This window comes from Erpetoichthys calabaricus, chromosome 2, assembly GCF_900747795.2.
Source record: "Erpetoichthys calabaricus chromosome 2, fErpCal1.3, whole genome shotgun sequence".
Taxonomy (NCBI): Eukaryota; Metazoa; Chordata; class Cladistia; order Polypteriformes; family Polypteridae; genus Erpetoichthys; species Erpetoichthys calabaricus.
Genome location: NC_041395.2, coordinates 175,658,692 through 175,683,966, shown reverse-complemented (window position 1 = coordinate 175,683,966; position 25,275 = coordinate 175,658,692). Strand labels below are relative to the sequence as shown.

Below are 25,275 nucleotides of genomic sequence, written 5' to 3'. Positions count from 1 at the left end.
AAAACAAGTTAGTATGAGGATATTTTGCTTGCCTTTTCAACCTGCAAGCTTGATATTTTGACTTCTACTGATCTAAATCTTGTTCTTGACTTCATCTCTGCCTTCTTCCATTAATGTTTTTCATCTCTCAATCTCTTTATCATCTTTCTGCCTAGAAGTAACCCTTTTTTAGATAACAGTTTCCAGTTAGGTTTGAGTTTAAGGTCCTCGTTCCAATGTAAATAAATATGAAGTAGGTTTCTCTTTTGACAATAAAAAATTGATTTAACATAATTGTAAAAGTATTGTCTTATTTATTGGTTTCATCTTCGTTCCACTGTCGCTGCTATGCTACCAACTTGTGCCACACTACATTTTCACTGACTGCAAAAACAAGAGAAAGAGCGGAGTTAAGACAAGTGAGGGTCAAAAACCAAAAGCCAAAACAGAGCCAAATCATAAACCAAAAATCAGAGTCAGAAGGCTGAGTTGTATTTCAATAACCAGTAATCACATTATAAAGTAATCTGGGTTAATCTCAGATAGAAGTGACTGTTTTTAGAAAAATCTTTGTACTGTTTCAACAATATCATTACATCTCATCTGGTGTAGCCCCAATGCATCATGGGAAACACATGACACAGTGTCACAAAATGGAGGTGCCCATTGTCAAGTCAAAATGCCATTATAATTTAACACTAGGGAATTCACAATAGGATCCCGGCAATGAAACTGCTGTAATTCCCGGGAAAACGGGAATGGCCAAGCTTGCATACAGTTAGGTCCATAAATATTTGGACAGAGACAACTTTTTTCTAATTTTGGTTCTGTACATTACCACAATGAATTTTAAGTGAAACAACTCAGATGCAGTTGAAGTGCAGACTTTCAGCTTCAATTCAGTGGGGTGAACAAAACGATTGCATAAAAATGTGAAGCAACTAAAGCATTTTTTTAACACGATCCCTTCATTTCAGGGGATCAAAAGTAATTGCACTGAATTAAAGCTGAAAGTCTGCACTTCAACTGCATCTGAGTTGTTTCATTTAAAATTCATTGTTGTAGTGTACAGAACCAAAATTAGAAAAAAGATGTCTCTGTCCAAATATTTATGGACCTAACTGTATATAGCGTGTAAAAGTGTAAAAATCGATCAAGAAATAACAGAGTTATAGTTGAAAATAATTAAGGTGGCACCATTGCTGCAGCTTGCACTTCATCAGACAACAGCTTTGAACAACAACTTGAAATTGCAATGCGTCAGTCTGTTGCATCCGCATTATCTGTGCCAAGAAACTTGCCATCACAGAATGATGAAAGAAACTGGATGCATCAGTGAAAGCTGAAATAGCGGTGTTTCAGAGCAACGGCAAGCGCGGGTGTTGTTTAGAACAAGTGTATCAGTATCTGATGACTGTGCCGCCTACTTCAGTGGAGGCAGAGCGTGCTTTCTCAGCGGTGGGCGTACTAGTCTGCACAAAGGTGCGCTCTTGCCTGGACAACTGCATGCTGGACAAGTTGTGCTTTCTATGCTCTTATTACCGCAACTAAAGATACATGTACAGTACTTACTGTATATGACAGCATGAACTGCTTGTAGATAAGGTTAGTCTTTTATTAAAAATAAGTGTCGGTCGTTCTCAAACCATTCACATGTGAGGTGCCCGTGCACTGTGTCATCCCCCAGGAGCCCGGGATTCCTGGGAATGAAATGTGGGATTCCCAAATTCCTGGGAATGGATAAACCTGTCTGGGAATGGATTCCCTATTAAACACATTCAAAATGGAAGCTCTAAGTAATATTCTGATTGTAGACATGGATTTTTTTGGATTTTTCAGCCTCCAACACAACACCAAGATGAATATTCTAGCTTCAGGAAAACCTGAGAAAAATTTACCGGCCCCCCTGATAAGGGCTGTTCAGTCCCTGTACGATCGGTGCCAGAGCTTGGTCCGCATTGCCGGCAGTAAGTCGAACCCGTTTCCAGTGAGAGTTGGACTCCGCCAGGGCTGCCCTTTGTCACCGATTCTGTTCATAACTTTTATGGACAGAATTTCTAGGCGCAGCCAGGGTGTTGAGGGGGTCCAGTTTGGTGGGCTCAGGATTGGGTCACTGCTTTTTGCAGATGATGTTGTCCTGTTTGCTTCATCAGGCCGTGATCTTCAGCTCTCTCTGGATCGGTTCGCAGCCGAGTGTGAAGCGGCTGGGATGAGAATCAGCACCTCCAAATCCGAGACCATGGTCCTCAGCCGGAAAAGGGTGGAGTGCCCTCTCAGGGTTGGTAGCGAGATCCTGCCCCAAGTGGAGGAGTTCAAGTATCTCGGGGTCTTGTTCACGAGTGAGGGAAGAATGGAGCGTGAGATCGACAGGCGGATCGGTGCGGCATCCACAGTAATGTGGGCATTGCATCGATCTGTCGTGGTGAAAAAGGAGCTGAGCCGCAAGGCGAAGCTCTCAATTTACCAGTTGATCTATGTTCCTACCCTCACCTATGGTCATGAGCTATGGGTAGTGACCGAAAGAACGAGATCGCGAATACAAGCGGCTGAAATGAGTTTCCTCCGCAGGGTGTCTGGGCTTTCCCTTAAAGATAGGGTAAGAAGCTCAGTCATCCGGGAGGGGCTCAGAGTAGAGCCGCTGCTCCTCCACATCGAGAGGAGTCAGATGAGGTGGCTCGGGCATCTGATCAGGATGCCTCCTGGACGCCTCCCTGGTGAGGTGTTCCGGGCACGTCCAACCGGGAGGAGGCCCCAGGGAAGACCCAGGACACGCTGGAGGGACTATGTCTCTCGACTGGCCTGGGAACGCCTTGGGATTCTCCCGGAAGAGCTAGAAGAAGTGGCCGGGGAGAGGGAAGTCTGGGCATCTCTGCTCAAGCTGCTGCCCCCGCGACCCGACCTCGGATAAGCGGGAGACAATGGATGGATGGATGGATATATATATATGTATGTATATATATATATATATATATATATATATATATATATATATATATATATATATATATATATATATATATATATATATATATATATATATATATATATAAAGAATGAAGTATGCAGTATACATTAGTGGTCAACAGAGGCTGCAGAGAGCAACAAGTACTTCTAGTAATGCTTGGCGTCAGCTTTTATTCTTATAAGCATGCAACCCCCTGAAGTGTGAAGGGAGAATTACTGTCCAACTGGCAAGCCTGAATTTCCATAGCTCAAAAGTGACAGTAGGTAAACATTCGATAGACATTTTTCACAGCTAGCCAATCTGTTCCTGAAAATGATGCATGATTTTATGATTCGCACATTCCCGTTTAAACATCTGAGTCAACGTAATTACATGCCCTTAGCTGGCTGCAAATATGGAGAAAAGAAGTTAGCATATTGTTTCCTGAATGGAATGCTAAAGGGAGCAAGATACTAAACCGTGAAAAGTTCGAACTGCATAAATGGAGGCTGACAGTCTATTGCCATTATATAGACACAGTGGAGCACTTCATATTGCATTTGGTTTTAAATAACCACAAGTTACAAGTGCATCAACTACATTGGCACTTTGTGCTACTGATAATAATAAGATCTATTGGTCAACATTTCTTAAAAATAATAGCAGGACTTTAACACCAAAATGGGACATAGCACATGCATGACTTTGTGCCCTAGTTAATGAAAAATGCCAAAGTATTGGTACAGAAAAGTGACATGCAGATATATGAATCATTGTCAGTCCAGGCTCTGCTCACCTGTTTCACACATTGGTCCAGTATAGCCAGGTTCACATAAGCAGGTGAAATTGCCAACTCCTTCTATACAAGTTCCACCATTCATGCAAGGACTGCTTTCACATTCATTAATATCTGCAGAAAACACAGAATAGTCATACTGGTTGTGAAAATAAAATATCTGTGCTGAAAGACAAATGCACATTTTAAAATGCACATAATCATTACTGTAGTATTCTGAATATGATGGCATAAGGTGGATTAAAATTTTAGTCTTACCATGTACCACAGACTCATCCTGTGTCTCTCCCACCTGAGTGACTGACGTGACTCCTGAGTATTCAGCAGAAAAGTGTTTTGTAAAGTAACTAAGGAATGGAAATGGTAAAAAACAGCTAACAGGGGCTTGAGGGTAAGATTGCGGTTGAACTTCAGTAGTCTTATCGGAGTGAAGCAACCTTAAGTCTACAGTTCTTGCTTCTTGTCAAGAGCAGTTCACAGGAAGGTAAACATGTCACATATCTGAAAGCATAAGCCTGACAAGTCCTGCTTGTTACATTAGGAGGGAACTGTGGTGTAGAAATGGCACTGTCCTTCAGGTGAGACATAAAATCGAAGTCCTGACTCTCTGTGGTCATAAAACATCCCTGGGCATCCTCTGCAAAGAGTAGGGTGTTTCCCAATGTCCTGCCCAAATTGTCCACCACGGCCTAGTCATTCTGGTCCCCTAATCATCCCTGTCTTTAATTGGCTGTCTCTCTCACCTCATAACCACCTAACAGCTAGCGTGTGGTTTACTGGTACAAAATGTCTGCCATTGCATCATTCAGGTGAATACTACACATTAGTGGTGGTTCAATGGCTCCCCACTCATTTTGAAAAGCACTTTGAGTAGTGAGAAAAGCTCTATATGAATGGAAAGAATTACTAATTATTTATCATTTTGGCCAATGGAAGTGGATTGTTATGACTGCATTATTATACAGAAATACATTGGAGGATGAACTGTTATTTAATTTAATTTATTGATGCTTTCCATCAAAACAAAATACACAAGATTATCTCTTTATGAGCAAAGTGTGATGCTTAAGAATGATCTAAATCCACAAGCAATAGATATCATAGCTTCAGGTGACTAACAAATAATTTAATTTGCCAAATGTGTTAGGGATGTGTTTGATAATGCCCTCATTAACCACCTATTCATGTAAAGCAAGGCTGTAGATCTCTAAGAAAGAGACAAGCAGATAAATAAATAAATAAATTTGCCTAATTTCAGTTAAAATAAGATAAAGCTTAGTTCAAACAGCACACCTACTGAAAAAAGTCACTGAGTCTCAAGAAATGGAGTTTTTCTTAAAAGAAAAAGACCAGGAAAAGAGTAACAGGTGGACTGGTACAGACTGGGAAAAGGCTTCACCATGTCCCAAAATAATTATTTGTTGACTATAAATATCATAATCTGAAACCAAAATGTTTTCCTGACATGTTTCCGTCCAGACAAAACTGGAGAAAAGTTAATACAATATAAAGCTAATTTTGCCTTCTGAATAAAATACAAGGGTGGTATTATCATTGGAAAACATGTAATCTGAACAAAAAATAGGTGCACAGTTGATAATTTTTTTTTGCTTGCCTCTTAAAGATGGACAAAGGAGGATGACCCTAGGAGGATGACACAGATTCTTAGAGACTTCTGATTAATCTCACTTTTAAAATAGGTCTATTTCTGAGACTCGGCCATTCGTGAATGGAATGGAGCACTAGGTGACATTCTTACAGGATAACAATGAGTCTGACAGCTACAGAACAAGGAAACATGCACAAAATAGATAAAGGTCAGTAGCAGAATAGAAAAAATAAAGGTATGCAAAGAAGTGGTCAAGCAACAGACGCTAATGACATACTCCAAAGAGCTAATAAATGTTATAAGGCAAATTGTAGTAAAACACAGAAAAAGAAAATAAAAACGGAGAAAAGGCAATAGAACTAAATAGTTGAAGAGGGAACAGAGTGACAGTCAAAGTGTGGTAGAGTAGACATTTTTAGTGGTCTTGGTTTGGATTATATCTGAGGGATATCATTCCTGCATTACTTAGGGTTCTGTTGCCTTGCAATGGTAATTATAGTATGATCATATAAGGCTGTTTCAGTGATTATTGCTGATGAGTGAAATTATGTTTCTAGTCTATCCAGATTTTTCAGTCTCCCAAACCTGGACAATTTTCTTGCTTTTACTGTACTTAAAAATATTTTTTTTGGTGTCTTTCTTCCCTTTGTCTTTCAATAGTTCTTTGTATGATTATTTGTTTTCCTGACCTTGACTTTATGCCCTCCAACTGGCCTTCTTGCTCATTCAAGTCCAACTGTACAACTGTTATCCTTTATTGCCCCCTTTTGTTCTGATTAGGCTTCATGCATACAGTATTGATCAGTACAGGCAGTCACTTGGCAGTGACTCTTGACAGTGGGCAACACTAAACTTGCTCACAATTCGGTTTACTACAGTACACTTCACCTATTTTTAATATCCATATACTAAGTACCGTGTTAGCCATTATGAATGCAGTGAGAAGTCAAGCAAAATGACACCTTTTATTGGCTAATTAAACAGATTACAATATGCAAGCTTTCGAGGCAAGTCAGACCCTTTCTTCAGGCAAGATGTAGAAGGGGCCTGAGTTGCCTCGAAAGCTTGCATATTGTAATCTTTTTAGTTAGCCAATAAAAGGTGTCATTTTGCTTGAATTCTCACTACTATCCATATGAAAGTTTAGTGCTGATTATACATTTGCTTTTCAATGTGGTAATTGAAGTAAAACACAGTTTCTATGTAAACTACTCAGTGAATTCAGATTACATTGCAAACTCATATAAGAGGAGTCAGAGTTTCTTTAAGAAACTTACCTAACTGGCACTTTTTGCCTGTGTAGCCAGAAGGACAGGAGCATGTGTATGAGGGGTTGCCGGTGATACAGTCATCAATACAGTGGCCTCCATTCATACAGGGCCGAAGATTTTGACAAACAGAGGCTATGAGAGAAAAATGTCAGAATTGATAATTAGAAACATCCTAATAGAAGCTCTGTTTTTAGTAGTTGGATTAACCTTTACTTTCACATTGATGCAGACTAAGTATAATAAATATATACAGTATGTATACTGTATATAATATACATATGGTCAAACATGTGTGAATGGGGGATAATTTCAGGACTTATTTGCTACTGGTAACTCCACTCAATATTCGGGGGTTGTCACATCCTCTCCCCTTTTTTGTCCTCAGAATATAAGTTCAACAGCACAATGACCTCAGACATCACTTTCCATTTTTACCTCTGGGAACCTTAAAACAAAATGCCACCACTGACTCACATCTGAAAAGACGTCATTCTGCAGCACTGTCTGCCATTCATTCATCGTTTTTCATTGTTTTCCTGCCTATTACACGTGGTTCACCAGCTGGTGCCCCAACTCTTTATCTTTGTTCTTTGTCTACTTATAACATACAGTATTCTAACAGGGGTATCAGGTGGTACCCAGGGTGTGATAAAGTGTGGGTGTGGCCACTAAATAAATTCCCCATTGGGAAAAATTTTGGCCTCAAACTTATCATGAGGGGTAACTTTGCATACAAAAGATGCCTCCTAGGGGCATTTCCCTGTAGAATGGTGAATTGGTGCAAACTTTAGCAGATATAAATTCAACTGTGTGGACTTGGATAATACTGGATAAGCACACAACCTCACTTAATATATTGGAAGTGCATATTACGAGGGACATTCAACAAGTTTCTGTGCTTTTTTTTTTTACTCTATTTATTAAGACTTCCATCCATCTTTCCATCCATTATCCAACCCTGCTATATCCTAACAACAGGGTCATGGGGGTCTGCTGGAGCCAATCCCAGCAAACACAGGGCGCAAGGCAGGAAACAAACCCTAGGCAGGGCGCCAGCACAGGGCACACATACACACACCCACACACCAAGCACACACTAGGGACAATTTAGAATAGCCAATGCACCTAACCTGCATGTCTTTGGACTGTGGGAGGAAACTGAAGTACCTGAAGGAAACCCACGCAGACATGGGGAGAACATGCAAACTCCACGCAGGGAGGACCAGGGAAGCGGACCTGGGTCTCCTAACTTTTAGGCAGCAGCGCTACCCACTGCACCACCGTGATGCCTTATTAAGACTTTCAAAAACAAATTACATAATTTTTCTACATAGTCACCTTTGTTTGCGATGCAATTTACCCAGTGTCATTCCATCTTTTTAATGCCCAATTACTACTCCTCCCGCCTTCACCGTTTACAGCGAAAATATAAAAGTGTGGAAACTTGATGAATGTCCCTCGTATTTACAGTTTAGTGATCCATTCCTATCCTGAACAGAAAGTAATAATAAAGTAAGGACACAGGGAGCATCTTTCAAGTGGAGCACATATTTGTACACCCACAAGGCAACATGGCGCCTGTAGTCTGGATGGGTGGCCCTAAAACTCCTTAATTTAGTATTCCTTTCACTGCCTGTTCTGTTTTCTACTTATCAGGCTTCTCTTTCTCACTTTGAAGCAACAGTTACTCCAAGCTGCATCCAAGCTGAATTGATTTTTAAAAGCCTGAGCCCAAATTTGGGTCTGCGTAGACTGAAAAATTAATGATTTGGGCTAGGCTGCTTGGGGAGAAGCTTCATCCTGAGGCTCAGACCTAGGCGAGTATCGGTCTGGTTTTTGTTTATTTTGAGATCAGTTCACCCTTTTGACTATTATGGTGTTGCTAAATGTTGTGATTTGGGGACACCAACAAGGTGAGTAATGGGATTTGGCCCTCCTAAGGGCTACACTGGCTAAGACAGGCCTCCTTTGCCTGGCTGGAAAAAAGTCTTACCCAGTGGGGCTTAATCTCCACTACACTACACTGCTTTAGGTTTCACAGGACCAAAATGGATCGAAGCCTTCCAAAGAAACTCAAAATCCCAAAAATATATCACAAAGCCCCAAAAGTAGGATGGTAACCATAAACCATGGCTTGTGAACCAGAGGGCATCAAATAAACTTTATAAAAAGAGAAATTTATTAACAATATGGAAATAAACAAGCAGTTGCTCCAAAGAGTGAAAATAGGCAAATGGATATGATTAAAAAGGCAATCCACAGTGAACAATGTTGCTATACATAATCCTGAATCAAAATTCTTAAAACAAAAGCATGAGATCAAAACATAACCAGAAATACAAAAAACTAAAATCGAGATGCTTGACTGCTGGATTCTGCTTCTGGCTTGAATATAAAGCCAGAAGAAGGAGCCAGCAGCTATGACATCAGGGTGATCCTGCCTCATGGAGAACCACCCACAAGCACAAGGAACATATTCAAACTTAAAGAGACATGATTAACCAATAATAAATAGAATCAGCAGAAATAACATAATGATAAGAGAAATAATTTAAAATAAACAGAAACAATAGTTAACATAAAACCCACAATAAACTGTTTTATAACATGAATAAAATACATATAAACATTGTCAAGTATGTACACATAGGGGACATCTTCAGGGATCTGTTATTTTATGTAATACCACCCTGAACTGACAGAGGATGTTGTCACTGACCACTTCTCTCTCTTCGTCTGCAGTCTGGATGCTTGCTGGCCAGAAGACATGTAACCGAGCTTCCTCTTTCTGCTCAAATCTCTGTCCTTATAAAAAAAAACACAACCCTGTGGAAGTCGGCATTTAGACTTGAACCTGCCTTAGAGATGGAAGGATCAATCGCTCACCCTAGATTCTTTTTTCAGGAAGCGCCAACCTTTATGTACCCTTGTGTGCCTTTTTTTCCCCTTTTTTTCTGACCATAGTTAAACACAGTTTAACCACCTGGTACCCCAACCCTTTATACAACTAATTGACGTATCTTACAATGTGGATACATTCTGTAACAAGCTTAATCCAGTTCAGGGTTGTGGAAGAGTCAAGATCTATCTTAGGAGAAACAGCCAAACTATTGTGTCCATCACAGGACACATTAACTTAGGCAGTGCTACCATTCCAATATGTGCAGAAATGGATTCAACCAAGAAGGCATTGTACAACATGCAAGAAGTATGCTCATTATTCCAGTGCTCTTGTACCCTGTGGCTGTCCCTGTTGTGTAATTTGATTATTAGATCTTGGATATCTGCAACCAATGGAACTTGAAACAGCTACAGGTGCTACCTTAATCCTAGAATTACCAAAGCCTACAAAAAAACTTGTAAACCCGACACACCTTAAATCCATTCAAACCTTTTCGTCAGTGTGTTTTGTCTTGTAAATGTGTTGATAAGCCCAAGCAGCAAGCAGTTTCCTATCCCATCCTCCCACCGCAGAAATGGCAAAAACCTCTCCCAGCTCAAGCCTTGTTATCAGGGAGTGAGGTACCTAGAGCTGTATAGACTAAAAAATACATCGTTATTTGAAACACATGCATTTCATGTGTGTTTTCCGTGTCTACAAAGATCTATGTAAATGTAGGATGACAGGAAATGCAAGAAATGTTGAACACGTACTGTACCTAAAAGACAAACTTTTGTCATATTTTAGAACTAACGACAACATTTTGATATGAAGTGTATAATGAGTGAAGACTGAAGTCCAAATATCAAATAAGCACTTTCACAAAAGGTACAAATATAACAAAACAAATGCGCTTTTATCCATCCATCCATTTTCCAACCCGCTGAATCCGAACACAGGGTCACGGGGGTCCGCTGGAGCCAATCCCAGCCAACACAGGGCACAAGGCAGGAACCAATCCCGGGCAGGGTGCCAACCCACCGCAGATTGCGCTTTTATTCAAGACTATAATCGAAGAAAAAGAAATCGGGTTAGTGTGGTTCATTGTTGCAACTTCTTTGGTAGTACAGCAATAAGAACTGCTGACTCCTATTCAAAAGGTCACGGGTTTGAGCATTTCTGTGTCCCAGAATTAATGTTTTGAGTAGTGAGCTGCTCTTAATGTTACTATTATACAATAAAAACATACATTTGATTTGGGTCTGTAACAGCCGGTGTAAATGTGTGGTACTTGTAAAGGTTAGTGTTTTTTTTTTTTATTCAGTTTTTTTCTCTCAGTCGCGTTCATGCTTGCCCCGATCTAATACTGCTGTTTTCAAATAAAGACGTGCTATAGCAGAGGTGAACTCAGATTAGGACAAGGGTTCTACATTGAAGAAAGAGAACAGAAGCCCTGCCACAAGAAATGTCCACTCACATATAAGAATAACGCAGCTTCACCAGGTGTAAAGGCTGAAAGATGGCACTGTTTGGATGCAGGATGAGGTACGGCTTGTAATTACACGTGTAATGCCATGAAAAATGCCTGCTGACACTTCAGTATGCGAGCAATGGTATGAGAATGCAGTTAGACTTCATTTTTGGGCACATACACTGTCCAGATCTAAACACTAGCATGAAGAATTGCTCGTGGATTTTTTTGAGCATGCCCTTGTCAATCAAGCACAGGAAGCTCTGCAGTCTACTTTTGACTTTACGCTGTAGGAAGATAAGTAAATAAATCAAGGTAAATACCATTCAATCTGGCTTTTATATAAGTAACATATAAATGTTTCTTATGTAAAGATCATCATAAAACATATTCACAAACAAGACTTTGCACGATACGTTGACAAGCTCTGTAAGCCGTGCTGTTTCGTTGAAGTACAGGTGTGGGGCAGACTGACTGGCAGGATGACGCCAGATCTCTTGCTGCATTCAAATGGTGCCATCTTTTGCCTTTATGCCTGGTGCAGCTACGTTGTCCTTATATGTGAATGTACATTTCTTATGGAGAGGGCTTCTTTTTTATTTCTTCGATGTAGAACCCTCATCCTCATCTGAGTTCACCTCTGTTATAGCACGTCTTTATTTGAAAACAGTAGTGTCAGATCAGGGCGTGTGTGAACGTGTCTGAGAGAATAAAACTTAATAAAAAAAATGCTAATCTTTACAAGTAGCATACATTTACACCGGCTGTTACAGACTCAAATCAATAAGAGCAGCTCAATACTCAAAACGTTAATTTTGGGATGCAGGAAGGCTTGAACTCGCGACTTGTTGATTATGAGTCAGCAGTTGTTACCACAGTACTACCAAAGAAGTCACAACAATGAACCACACTTACCCGATTTCTTTTTCTTTGGTTATAGTCTTGAACAAAAGCGCACTTGTTCTGTTATATTTGTTCCTTTTGTGAAAGTGCTTATTTGATATTTGGACTTCAATCTTCACACATTATATACTTCATGTCAAAATTTTGTCTTTAGTACTAAAACATGAAAAAAGTTTGTCTTTTAGGTACTTGTTCAACATTTTTTACATTTCCTGTCATCCTACACTTACATAGATCTTTGTAGACACGAAACATACGTGAAATGCATGTGTTCCAAATACTGATATATTTTTTAGCCTATACAGCTCTAGGTACCTCACTCCCAGATAAACAAGGCTTGAGCTGGGAAAGGTTTTTTCCATTTCTGCGGCGGTGAGAGGATGGGATAACAGGCTGCTTGCTGCTTGGGCTTATCGACACATTTACAAAACAAAAGACGCTGACGGAGAGGTGTGAATGGATTTAAGGTGGACCAGGTTTATGAGTTTTTGGTAATTCTAGTGTTAACGGTGACTGGTGTGCAACTCTTTCTTGAGGTCTTAACCGTTTCTCCTCTTGACAACCCCTAGTTTAGATTGTCTCTGTATGAAAGAAACATTTTGAAGAAAAATTCACCATCACCTCATAATACACTATATGCATTTTGAGATTAAGCAATGCCAATCTGTCCATCCATCCATTTTCTAACTTGAGTCAATCCAATTTAGAGTTACCAGAATGGGTGCTTAATTTGGCAGTGTTGGGTTCAAAACCAGAACCCATTGCAGGGCACACTCATACTCATTTGTATGGGGTCATATCTGAGTAATCAAATAATGTGCATGCCTCGGGATGTGGAGGGAAAACCTATGACAACATGAAAAGAATGTGAACACTACATGTATGCAGCACCCATGTCAGAATCTGAACATCTCCAGGAGTTGTGAATGACAGTTGAAACGTTTAAGAAGACAGTAACTGCCTTTTACCTGAATCATTGCAGCCCCCCATTTGCACATGGGCATCATCAATGCGAAACACCCAGCGTCCCGGAACCCCCACATTAGTTGTCTCTTCCACATCCACTATATCTTCTGTACGTGAGCCAGGAATGTTAAAATAGCGAGTCCCGTCTCCTGCGTTGAAACCTGCCTGGGAGAAGAGTAGGCAGCCTTTGGAGCATTTTCAAAAATATCTGAGCAATAGCCGCTGAAAGGAATGAGATTAATAATGAGGCAGCTTCCATCACTTCGTGTTTAATTTTAGTTTCTCAGTTTGTTCAAATGATGTCCTAAATATCAGCATTAACAATATTTTAAACAAAAGGTTACTTTCTTATAGGTTTTGACTGAATTCAGATAATGAGTTTTGTGACTTGTCAAATCCTACCTGGGCTGCTGTCCCTCCTAGTCCAGCAAAGTCACCTCCACTGCTCGTATGCATGCCTGTGGTCCAGGTGATGTGCTCATACTGGAAGATGGTGAAAGAGACATTGCCATTGGTGACAAGAACTGCTTGGAAAGTGTTCACCTGTGAAAGAATCACATGACATAGTGAGAGTCAGGGAGGCTGAAAAAAGAGAAAGAGAGCCTGCGCAGTGAGGTACGACACCAGAGCAATTGGAAGTTAGACAGCCACTTGCTCAGTTGAGTGGCGGGAGTTTCCTTCATAAGAAGCCGCATTTAGTTTCAGAGGCTACAAGTTCATGGCCAGCCATTCCATCAGAGGACATGGATATGGTAGAAAACTGGAGTGATTTCTTGCTGCGGACAACCTGTAAGTCACTTTGTTAAGGTCTGTCTAGCTCTTCGACTCAATCATTTTCTCAGGTTCTTGTTCTTTTAATATGTGCTGGGGAAAAACAAAGCCTCTCTAAACTACTATCAGCTGCAAGGCAATGCTCAAACCTGCATTGGATGTCCATCCATCATCTGGCACATTGGAACATTTTAGAAGTATCAATGTATCTAATAGAAATGTCTTTATTCAAAGAGAGAAAAACAGACTACCTAGAGGAAAGCCTAAAAGGATCTGGAGAGAACCTGCCAACTCTAAAAAGAGCCAACAGCACTAACCACTTTACTACTTACCACACTAAAATGACATATATCCATTCATTCAGTTCCTAAAGCAGCTTAAGTCAAGTTCAACCCAAACTGCATCTTGCTAAATTTAATCTAAAACACAGAAAGAAAACAAAATTCCATTGATACATTGGTGATGGAGTACTAAAGACAATTTAATTATAATCAATCAGTCAATCAATCAATCATCAGTCAGTCAGTCTTAATTTTATATTGGACCTATCATATCACGCCACTGGTAGACAATTAATAATGCAAACAGTAATATGACATTGAACACTACATAAAGGCAAAGTGAATTGCAGCACTGGTAAAACACATTTTTAAAATATGAGAAAATGATGTGTGGATAGTTTAAATAGGGAAAGACTGATTTACTGTAAATACATAAAAAAATGTTTCTGTAATGGTTATATTAATAAAGCTTCAGATATTATTCATATTAATTCAGATATCGAAATATTGAAAAATTACAGTGTGTTAGCAATATTATGCATTCACTGGGTAATTCTATATGTTAACACATAATACATTTTAGGTATGGTTATCTGATTAATCCCAAAGGAAATAAGTAGATAAAAAGAGAGAAGCTTAATAAATTAAGCAAGCAAAGGAAGGATGATTATAGGGAGAACACCAAGTTACAGGGGAATGGCCAAAGAAAGAAAATCCACAACTCCTTTGTGCCCTGCCTTTACAAGTCTTAGGCCTTGACTATTTGGTAGAGTGGCATTATCTATTGACTGCCTCCCAATTAGCACAAAATGCTCCAAACTTATCTGACATCTCTCTGCCTCTGGTTCTCCCTCAAAATCCCAGCCTTTCTTCATTCTGTCAGTTAGCCTGTCTCTAAATGGCCCCCTGATTCACAGTTAACTGGGACATTGATATGCAGCAGCATTTTTTGTATTTTATTTCTGGGCCCAGAATCACATTATGGGATCAGACCTCTCAGCTCAGAGATCCTACTGGTGGTCTATAGTTTTTGTCAGCTCTTAAACTCTAGTCATTATTTAAAAGGCAGCCTTCCAAGACAGCTACCAGTCACCCACACTTCTGTCTGTAATGGTCAGCAAGGCATTGCTCTTTCCAATTGGGATCTCTCTCTGATGCCCAGATACATTATGCCATCCTTTGTTCAGTCTTCCATGGCTTCACTCTTTGCCCTCCTTGAAATCATTTAAAAACATCATCAACAACCTGGTGGCCCTGTGGTATGCTGTGCGGCAGCATCCCTCTGGTGGGAGTCCTATTTATTCCAAGGGGTGCCCCTGTTGGGATGTCTGGGTTTCACTAGGGGTAGCTACCTGGTGGAGGCTTCACTGTCCTAGTGAAGTTGTGCCTGACCTGAAAGTGCTTCCCAATGGTAATGTTTTGATTTACTTCCAGGTTGTAAAGAAACTGCTCCACCTCACACATGGAAGCTGGAGTTAGGAGAGGAGGAGTACTTCCTGGGAGAGGGTTTGGGGGGAAATGAAAAATAAGAAGTGTGCTTTTGTGGGAGAAACCTGGTTTTCGTAAGGTATTTTGTAAGAATGAAAGGTGCAGCCTTTAGGGGCAACACTGAGCCATTAGTCCCAGAAACAACTACACACAAATATCCCTGGGTTCAAGTAAACTTAGTTTTTATTTAACAAAGTACCTTTCCACAGGTCTCATTTCCCAGTCACAACACAATGCAAGTCTTTCTTTCCTTCCATGCATTTCCCTTTCCTTCCTCACTCCTTCCTTCACTCTTCCTGAGTAACATGAGGTAGCCCCTTGAATGCTGGACCCAGGAGTATTTAAGGAGTCAGGACATTACAAAGATAAAGTGCCCCTGGGTAAGACTGGAGCTCTGAAAATTAGGAATAGCCTTTTCCTGCAACTCTGTCTGGCAGTACCCACAGAACTCAGCATGGGCAACAAATCCCACTGTGCCTTGTGGGTGCATATTGGACCAGGAAAGCTTCGCTCTAACATGTGTTGGGGGAGCCTGAAAACGTGGGTGGCTATCCCTCCCTCTGCCCATCCATTGTACCAGCCTCCCAGCCAGGTAAGGGAACTAAGAGCAGACTGGCACAAAGATTATTTGAACCCAGGACTTGACTTGTGGTCAGTTATGTCTGGGATTTGGGGTACAAGATGCCCTCTTCAGGCCACACCCATTTATGCCATATTACTGGTGACAAATTCTGTTCCATTCATACTGAGCACAAGGCAGGAATCACATTCATTTTAAGTCCACAGAATACAGTTTTTAGAGAGTACTAAAATCTGTTCTATCATACCACAATAGAAAAAGTGAAATAATTTCATGTTTGGCAAGACTGAAAAATTTGCAATACAGATAGATAGATAGATAGATAGATAGATAGATAGATAGATAGATAGATAGATAGATAGATAGATAGATAGATAGCACATTTTAAATTGGTATTTGAAATATGAATTCCAGCAACACAGTAATGTCAGCAGACTACTGTGTTTTCTCTGGTTTCATGATCTGAAGTCAATAGTCCATCAAATCTGCCCATCTTCATGTGGAAGGTAAACTGCACTACACAGGAAAAAGACATGTTAAAATACATGTACAAGCATACATCGAAAAGTCAATTCTGTGTCAGATCCTCATTGGAGAAATTGATCGTGCCTACTACATTGGCACATTTTGTCAGTAACCTACATGCTGCCTATTTTGTATTCAAGGTATAAACATGTGAACACCATTTTTTTTAGTCAACAAAATTTTGTAATTTGGTCAGAGGAGGTCAGACTCAAAGGAGGTCAGAAGCAGAACGTTACCATAAGATGAAAAAACTTATTTCAAAAAGAGTCTGGAAAGATTCAAAGTAAGCGAAAAAAGCAAGCCTCCCTAACCATAACCATCCGAATGGCATATTTTAAAAAATATTCCAAAGTGCCTTAATGAACAAATGAAAAGATTGTTTGTAAGTCAGTATTAAAAAATCTTTAGATTGTGTGAAAAGTGTTTGGACAGGCAGAGATAGTATATTACACAGTAATGTAACATTTTATTGATCTTTCTGGCTTTAATAAAATAAATTGCATTTAGTTTTTGATTTAGTGTTGTACAGTACATTCTGTATAGGAAGAACAAAATAATTACCGGAGAGAAGGAGCTACCACCAAAGAATGTAACTCGGTACCATGTCGCAATCAGTGCCCAGGTAGCAGTGAACATTGGGAATTCAGGGAAGTATTGGTGGATGTCATCAGCCGTCCTCTGAAGGATGGCAGGGTCCTTACTCTCGCGGTAAAACACCTCCCCTGCACGGCGGTTATCCACATCTGCCCAGAAAGGTGCCACCACTCGTCTGTCTCCTGCGATTGGGAATGCCACAGGTGTAAACTGAGACACTTCTCGAAGGAATGACACCAGGCCATTGTTGTTCACCTGTTTCATGTAAACACACAACAAGCAATTCGTTAGGCTTAACATTTAGAGGAGACAGAATCACCATGCCAGTTTTTGGTAGCTTGTGAACAGTGCACATGATCTAACAAATGAGTTTAAAATGTTCTTGTGCAGGTGAAAACTTTTCATTGGAGCTTTGTCAAAACTAAACTTGCTTTAGAAAAGAGATTCAAAAGTTCCCATTTGGAAGTTTAGCAGTGTTTTTACAAATGTATTCTGTTACATATTCACATTTTTTGGAGCAAATGAGAAAGGCAATATCTACTTTAGGAAAGGGAGAGAATTTTAATTTGGTTAATTAGTTACTAGTTTTGCCTTTGGCAATGCCATTAATTAATAAGAAAAATTTGGTAAGGCTCCCACTTTATTTTCCATACCTTTCTCTTCAGAAGCGGGTCTCCAGCCATTAGACTTATATCAAGGTAGATAAAGCGCACTCATTTTAAGAAGCAGAATAATAGAATTTATTGATAAACACAAGGATTATCGAAATATAATAACTGCATATATAGTGACATAGAAGACAAGACACAACAAGACAGATGGGACAGACAAATATATAACACAAAAGAGACTGGCTGTGTACAGTACTTGCTATTTAGAGTTCTTGGCATATATAAACACTTTTATGATACCAAGCCTTTAAGAATGATGCCCAGTGCTATGTGGAGTTGTTGCAGTTATTGGTCTGGGATCAAGTGGAGGACTCTTCTTGTGTTGGAGTGCAGTCTTTCTCTTTTTGACGTGGTCCTTTGTTTGAGGTGTGCTGTGCTTTTCTCAGTTAGGCTCTTTTCTGCATCCTCTGCAACCTCATTGAAAAAAGCATGACTCATTCTGGCACAAGAGTTTAGATGCTGAATTTCTGATCTTAAAGTAATGGCTGCTTCTCAGTCTTCTCAGACTGGGCTCAGTCACTGGCACAGAGCTTGGCTTGGCACAAACAGAAAAGACTGTTAGCTTTCAGTTCGCCATTGAGGGAGCAGTTCAAAGAGCAAGCAGGTATCAGCGAGTGCTTTTGAGAGAACAGTTGAATACAGCTAGTTTTAAAGGAAGGTGTAACTTCTGGTGATTGGATCAAGATCGCCTTCAGTTACAGAACCAGGGCCTACTCATAGATGTGTGATTTTGTTCATCAAAGTTGCCACTTGTTGAACTACAGCTCTTTGTTTGAACTTGGGAGTCCATTTGGCACCTCAATGACTGAAGGAGTCTGCAGGGACATCCCTTCAACTCTGGTTTACAACTTTATTATCAGATGAAGTAAAGATCTGACCAATAATTTATGAGCTGTAGTTAAGCCATTTTCTCCGAATTATTGGTTGGGGTTAAAACTGGATTTCTGCATCCCTGTTAAATCTGCTGCCTTAACAGGCCTTGCGTACCACTAAAAGCTTAAATCCTACTGTACTCATGTGGAATTTTTGACTTAGTGAATGTTTCCTGTTACCATCTGCAGGAATTTCCATGCTAACTCGTTTCCAATTTATAGATGGTATGTGTTATGCAGCCTTAATCTAGAAGATCTATCTAACATACAGGTAGTTAAACCATTATTGACACTGGTAAGGAAGACAGTGCTAATTTACAGATGTGTGAACTAGTCTCAGAAAAGGTAGCACTAGTGACTGAAAAGGCTGCCAGAAAGGGGAACATGAGCGGAGAATGTGTGGGCAGTAAGTCTGCAGCAAGGACTTGTATTTGAGGTTGTGAACAGGAGGTCCTGTCTTAGGACCAGTTTTGGTGAGTCTATCCTTAGTGCAGTAGAGATATACAATATATAAGTTATGTTTTACAGTTAGGAGATGTTGAGATGGAGTATATGCTTGTGATAGTCATGGCAGAAGTGACCTGACTACTTAGACACTGATTTACAGCATCGAGTGTAATGAGGGCTAGCAAATTAAATCAACCCTGATTATCTTTAATATATAGACTGAATAAGAAGAAAAATTTATGAGTCACTGTGATCTGTAAGCATAATTTTTTATCAATTTTTACACATAAAACATACTTAGCTTGTTATAAATTTTAAGCATATTAACTAAAGTCTCAATATCAAAGCTTACATTAAATGTTTATATCCTACTAGAGATTAAATACTGGCTGTTGTTGAGAATAACTTTTAACATTTTAGTTGATCCTTAGAGCAAGGCCTGTAAAGCCTATAAAGCTGAAATATAAGAAGTTGGAGAACAAATAAAGCCAAGCCATCATCAACTAAACAAAAACTCTGAACTGACAAGAATTTTCACAGTCTCCTCTTAGTTGAATTTATTGATCATCAGCATTACTACAAGCTAGTGTCACACAAGAGGACGCGGTACGACTTGTAGTAGGAGAGCATTTCAAATTTAACAACTGCTGTTGCTCACTCTTGTTGACTAGAAATTGCAAGGGATGATTAATTACATAATTCTCTCCTGACGTTCTATCACTGTCTCATATCCTGTATTGTGGCACAAAGCACCACAAGCTTCACTCATTTGTGTCAGCCCCCAGAATAAGAAGAGGAGCACTGCAAAAAAGTAAAGACTAAACTGAGATATTAGTGCTGGCTCCAAAGTTCAACATGCTATCCCCCTGTTTGCACATTTCTTGTATTTCTTGTAGCTGCCTACATTTTTCAATATTTGTGGGCAAGGTGAGCATTGTACTCCTGGTTGAATCTTACTGACTGTTAACACTTGGAGACAAAAGAAATCCAGTCGCCCAAAACCTCTTATGACTTAAGAGAAAATCAAGCCTGTCTGATTTTGTTGTGAGTTGGAGGGGCTGCTACAAATGCTACGACTGAGTCAATGTTTGTGTCTTCAGAACAGACAGTAAGAGCCGCTGGATGCAAATGCCTACAACTCAGCTAAAATTATGGAATTGAAGGCTACAACTGAAAATTCTTCTTCTTCTTCTTTCGACTGCTCCCGTTAGGAGTTGCCACAGCAGATCATCTTCTTCCATATCTTTCTGTTCTCTGCATCTTGCTCTGTTACACCCATCACCGGCATGTCCTCTCTTACCACATCCATAAACCCTCGCTTAGGCCTTCCTCTTTTCCTCTTCCCTCGCAGCTCTATCCTTAGCATCCTTCTCCCAATAATCCTCCTCTGCACATGTCCAAACCAACACAATCTCGCATCTCTGACTTTCTCTCCCAACCGTCCAACTTGACCTGACCCTCTAATGTACTAATTTCTGATCCTATCCATCATTGTCACACCCAGTGCAAATCTTAACATCTTTAACTCTGCTACCTCTAGCTCTGTCTCCTGCTTTCTGGTCAGTGCCACCGTCTCCAACCTATATAACATAGCTGGTCTCACTACCGTCTTGTAGACCTTCCCTTTCACTCTTGCTGATACCCGTCTGTCACAAATTACTCCTGACACTCTTCTCCACCCATTCCACCCTGCCTGCACTCTCTTCTTCACCTCTCTTCCACAATCCCCATTACTCTATACTGTTGATCCCAAGTATTTAAACTCATCCACCTTTGCCAACTCTACTCCCTGCATCCTCACTATTCCACTGACCTCCCTCTCATTTACACACATGTATTCTGTCTTGTTCCTACTGACCTTCATTCCTCTCATCTCTAGAGCATATCTCCACTTCTCCAGGGTCTCCTCAACCTGCTCTCTACTATTGCTACAGATCACAATGTCATCAGCAAACATCATAGTCGACGGGGACTCCTGTCTAATCTCGTCTGTCAACCTGCCCATCACCATTGCAAATAAGAAAGGGCTCAGAGCTGATCCCTGATGTAATCCCACCTCCACCTTGAATGCATCCGTCACTCCTACCGCAGACCTCACCACTGTCACACTTCCCTTGTACATATCCTGTACAACTCTTACGTACTTCTCTGCCACTCCTGACTTCCTCATTCAATACCACAGCTCCTCTCGAGGCACCCTGTCATATGCTTTCTCCAGGTCCACAAAGACGCAATGCAACTCCTTCTGGCCTTCTCTAAACTTCTCCATCAACATCCTCAGAGCAAACATTGCATCTGTGGTGCTCTTTCTTGGCATGAAACCATACTACTGCTCACTAATCATCACCTCACTTCTTAACCTAGCTTCCACTACTCTTTCCCATAACTTCATGCAGTGGCTCATCAATTTTATTCCCCTGTAGTTACTGCAGTCCTGCACATCCCCCTTATTCTTAAGTATCGGTACCAGTACACTTCTTCTCCACTCCTCGGGCATCCTCTCACTTTCCAAGATTCCATTAACCAATCTGGTTAAAAACTCCACTGCCATCTCTCCTAAACACCTCCATGCTTCCATAGGTATGTCATCTGGACCAACGGCCTTTCTATTTTTAATCCTCTTCATAGCTGTCCTTACTTCCTCCTTGCTAATCTGTTGAACTTCCTGATTCACTATCTCCACGTCATCCAACCTCTTCTCTCTCTCGTTCTCTTTATTCATCAGCCTCTCAAAGTATACTTTTACCATCTGCTCAACACACGCTTCTCGCTTGTGAGTACGTTTCCATCTTTATCCTTTATCACCCTAACCTGCTGCACATCTTTCCCAGCTCCATGAACAAAAACTAACATAGTATGACACCAGCATAAGCGATTTTGTTTTATTTTCATTTATTTGCTGAAAGGGTTGTAGTATGTGAAAAGATTGCCTAATAATATAAGCCCACCAGGACTAAGCCAAAAGCATCACAAAAAAGGAGTGTAAAAGAGATTAGAGGAATCACATATTGGTCTGTTTCTTTCTCTGTGTCCAAAGATGTCAGTCCAGAAGAGGATCCCTGAGCTTTAGTTGATTCTGACCCCCTGTGCATCTTTATCACCTCAGCAATGTTTTATCAATTTCTTGTAAAGAACTTCAAATTGTCTCAGACCATTAGTGAATGATGACTCATTTGGTGGCAAATGTTCTAATTCTGAAATAGATAATTCTTTTTCCTGTTCCTTGTGCTTTATTTTTACAAGCATAGCTCTGTCACTATAGATAAAATAATGGAATTCTCAGGGAGCTAGGCCCTCTTTTGGATACAGTCAGGTAGAATGAATCCCTTTGCTCTGAATAATGAGCCTAGAATTGGGAAACTCTTTTGTTTTCCATTGCTGAGTAGGTTTCTTACCTGAGACTCACTGCTCAGTCAAGGAAATGTTTCCTTTTCTGTCAAGATCTAGGCTAGGTTTAAATGGAATTTAGCAGCTGTGAACTACATTTCATTGTGAAACAGCTCACCATGAAGAAGAAGAATGTCTTTGAGTGTGAATGTCTTAGAGTGCAATGAAATGATGTGTATCAGCAGTACCAAGGAAATTAAGAATCATAGCCTGCTTTACAGAAGCTGATGTGTTTTTGTGGTATAACTGCTCTAAAACCATAATACAGTAAATACATTGCATAAATAAATAAAGTGAACTCATGCATATTTGAAACACTTCAGCTTGTAAAACTTTGGCATCGTTTTTACACCAAAAACATGTATCTGCCTTCTTATAATAATAAGACAGCATGTGCTTCTTATTGTTTGAAAGCTATACTCGGGAGCTGAGCTGAGAGCCTTCGTTTAAAGAGCACAGCTGGGTAAACACATTACTGCGGTTCAGGTCGTCTTGGTTGAACTGTTAACTTCATTTTGAGGATGAAATGCATTTCCTAACGGTATGGTTTCCTTTCTGTGGGAGAAATAAATTAAGGGCATAATTCATACAAAAGAATCAGGAATCCTTTACGTTATTTCATTGATACGATGGAGCCAAAACAAAATCATTTTATTCACCAGAGGAAATTGGATTACAGTACATTCCTGTGAGGATGTCGCTCATCTGAAAATATTTGGTTTTGCTGAGGTGTAGAATGAGGAAATGGCCATTTGGCTGAGTGCCGGTGCATCCGAAAAATAAACTGAAGCTAACCCCTTATACTACTGAACATGTGGAATTCACTGATCTTAAATCGGTCAGAGCATAATTAATGATGGATATCATTCTGTCTTCATGAGGTAAAGATTTTATGTTTTATCAGCATTTACCATCTATACATATACCTTTATATATTTATATTTGTGCTGGGAAAATGTTGTGTTGTACAAAAATTTGACATGTTTTAGACATCTCTGAACACAATTTCACCAATTTTTGAGTGATATTTGTGTGTATGTATGTGTGTTTAATGTATATTTGTGGACATTTATTTACCCCATTTTCTTGATACCCATTGTACACCCAACCTAACTGGGAGGGGGTCTCTTTCTGAATTGTCCTTCCCAAGATTTCTTCCATTTTTTACATTTGTCAAGATGGTTACATTTTGGTTGAGATATCTTCAAGTCTAAAAGTTCTTGAAATTTAAAAATCTATAATCGAAACAAGTGGTAAATTTCTGAACTTGTCTATCATAAATCAGAGAAACATTCTGTGCATGTTCAGCTACAAATTAGTTTATTGTTTCAATTTCACCTTGACAGCAGTTATACCAACTTGTATATTTTGTATATTTCCTCTTTTTTACCTCTAAAAGCTGTTACTGATGGCAAGCAGATCCCCAATACAAATTAATGAAACACCAGCAGACTTTGTGCAATTGATAGGGAGTCGCTGTCATGTGCTACTTGCATGCGTGTTCCAACAGGCTGGCAATCCTGCATCTGTAAGTCCAATACTTTTATTTTTAAAAAAGCAGTACTTTGGAATAACTTCACTTTTTTCTGTAGCCAACTTAAAAATGTGAGTACTTGCTTCTAAATATTAATTACATGGCAATTTTTGCTAAATGTAAAGGAAAATTTTGCCCACCTTACACAATGAAGTGTGTTGGTTCTACTTAATTTAAACAGAAGTTGGCATAACTCAAAACGTTTCATGCAAACGGTTCCATTAATTATTTTTATTGACATGAACCATTTCTTTTTAGAGTGTAAACATTATATAGTGTTAAGTTATTGGAGGTATCATCACCATTTCTGTTCAGCAGAGAGTGCTACAATACAGATTTGGGTCAGCTAACACCCTACTGTTCTTTATATTAGAAGTATACTAGAAGTATACAGTATAGCTCGGAGGCATGAAATCAATCAACTGAAAGTAGGAAGGAATAAAGGAAGCTAAGAGATAAAAAAGAGAAAAGCATACAGTAGTGGGTAAGTCGACCATCAGCTCTATGGGACTGTGAGGGACCTCCTTTCAGTCAGACCATAAAGGTTTAGGTTTTTCTTGTTTTACCCTCTTGTTTGCCTACCCTTTGCATTGCCTGTAATAATTGCCTTTTTGTTTATAAATTGCTCTTTCCTGTTGTTATAGATTCTGTGGCAGACGGCTGGGGCCCTTACTTGGCCAGAAAGCGTGTGTAATGGAAGGAGTGGGAGAGAGAACACATACAGATCATTATCTCCCCCTGAGTGCTAGATGGCAGCACCTCTGGGTTGCAGTGGTGCCTTGGACTCCCACAGGGCTCCATGGGAGTTGGATATAATAATGTTGGTTGGTAATGCAGTCACTATGTCAGGTCTTCCACCCCTCACGAAAGTGCTTCTGGACCACACTAACGGGCCACTGGAAGTACTCCCAGGTGCAGGATAAAAGGAGCCCACTGCCACTGTTCCAGGAGGCAGAGTCAGGAAGAATAGGATGAAGCTTGCTGGGAGGAGTGTAGGCGGAAGACAAAGAGAAAAACAGAGTGCTCCTCCAGACCACGAGGGGGCGACTGCCCTGGTTGCTTTGGGGGCCATGGGTACAGAGCTTTGAAGCTCAACCCTGTAGGGGCCCGTGGTCACCGCCAGGGGGCACCCGGATGCCTTGGCAGCCCTGGACCTCAGCACTTCTGCCACACTCGGAAGTGCTGGGGGGAAGAGAAGCAGGGACACCCGGAGTGCTTCCAGGGATGCAGCCGGTGCTTCCGCCATACTGGGGAGTGCCGGTGGAAGATTGCCAGGAAGCACCTGGAGCACATCCGGGTGGCTAT

The 25,275-nt window shown here is 40.3% G+C and overlaps 1 protein-coding gene across 3 annotated transcripts in view; it reads right to left on the bottom strand.

Annotated features, from left to right (window-relative positions):
- Window positions 1–25,275, bottom strand: part of sned1 (sushi, nidogen and EGF-like domains 1) — a 176,294-nt gene that overhangs the window by 109,120 nt on the left and 41,899 nt on the right. For 2 of the 3 annotated variants that reach the window (XM_028794815.2, XM_051922723.1), the window contains exons 2-6: window positions 17,027–17,314; window positions 13,223–13,363; window positions 12,823–12,985; window positions 6,606–6,731; window positions 3,720–3,833 (exon numbers count right to left, since the gene is read on the bottom strand). In XM_028794815.2, the coding sequence (XP_028650648.1) occupies window positions 3,720–3,833; window positions 6,606–6,731; window positions 12,823–12,985; window positions 13,223–13,363; window positions 17,027–17,314 (832 nt within the window). Of the gene's footprint in view, window positions 1–3,719; window positions 3,834–6,605; window positions 6,732–12,822; window positions 13,043–13,222; window positions 13,364–17,026; window positions 17,315–25,275 lie in introns of those variants that run through there. The other variant, XM_051922724.1, reaches the window with a different exon arrangement.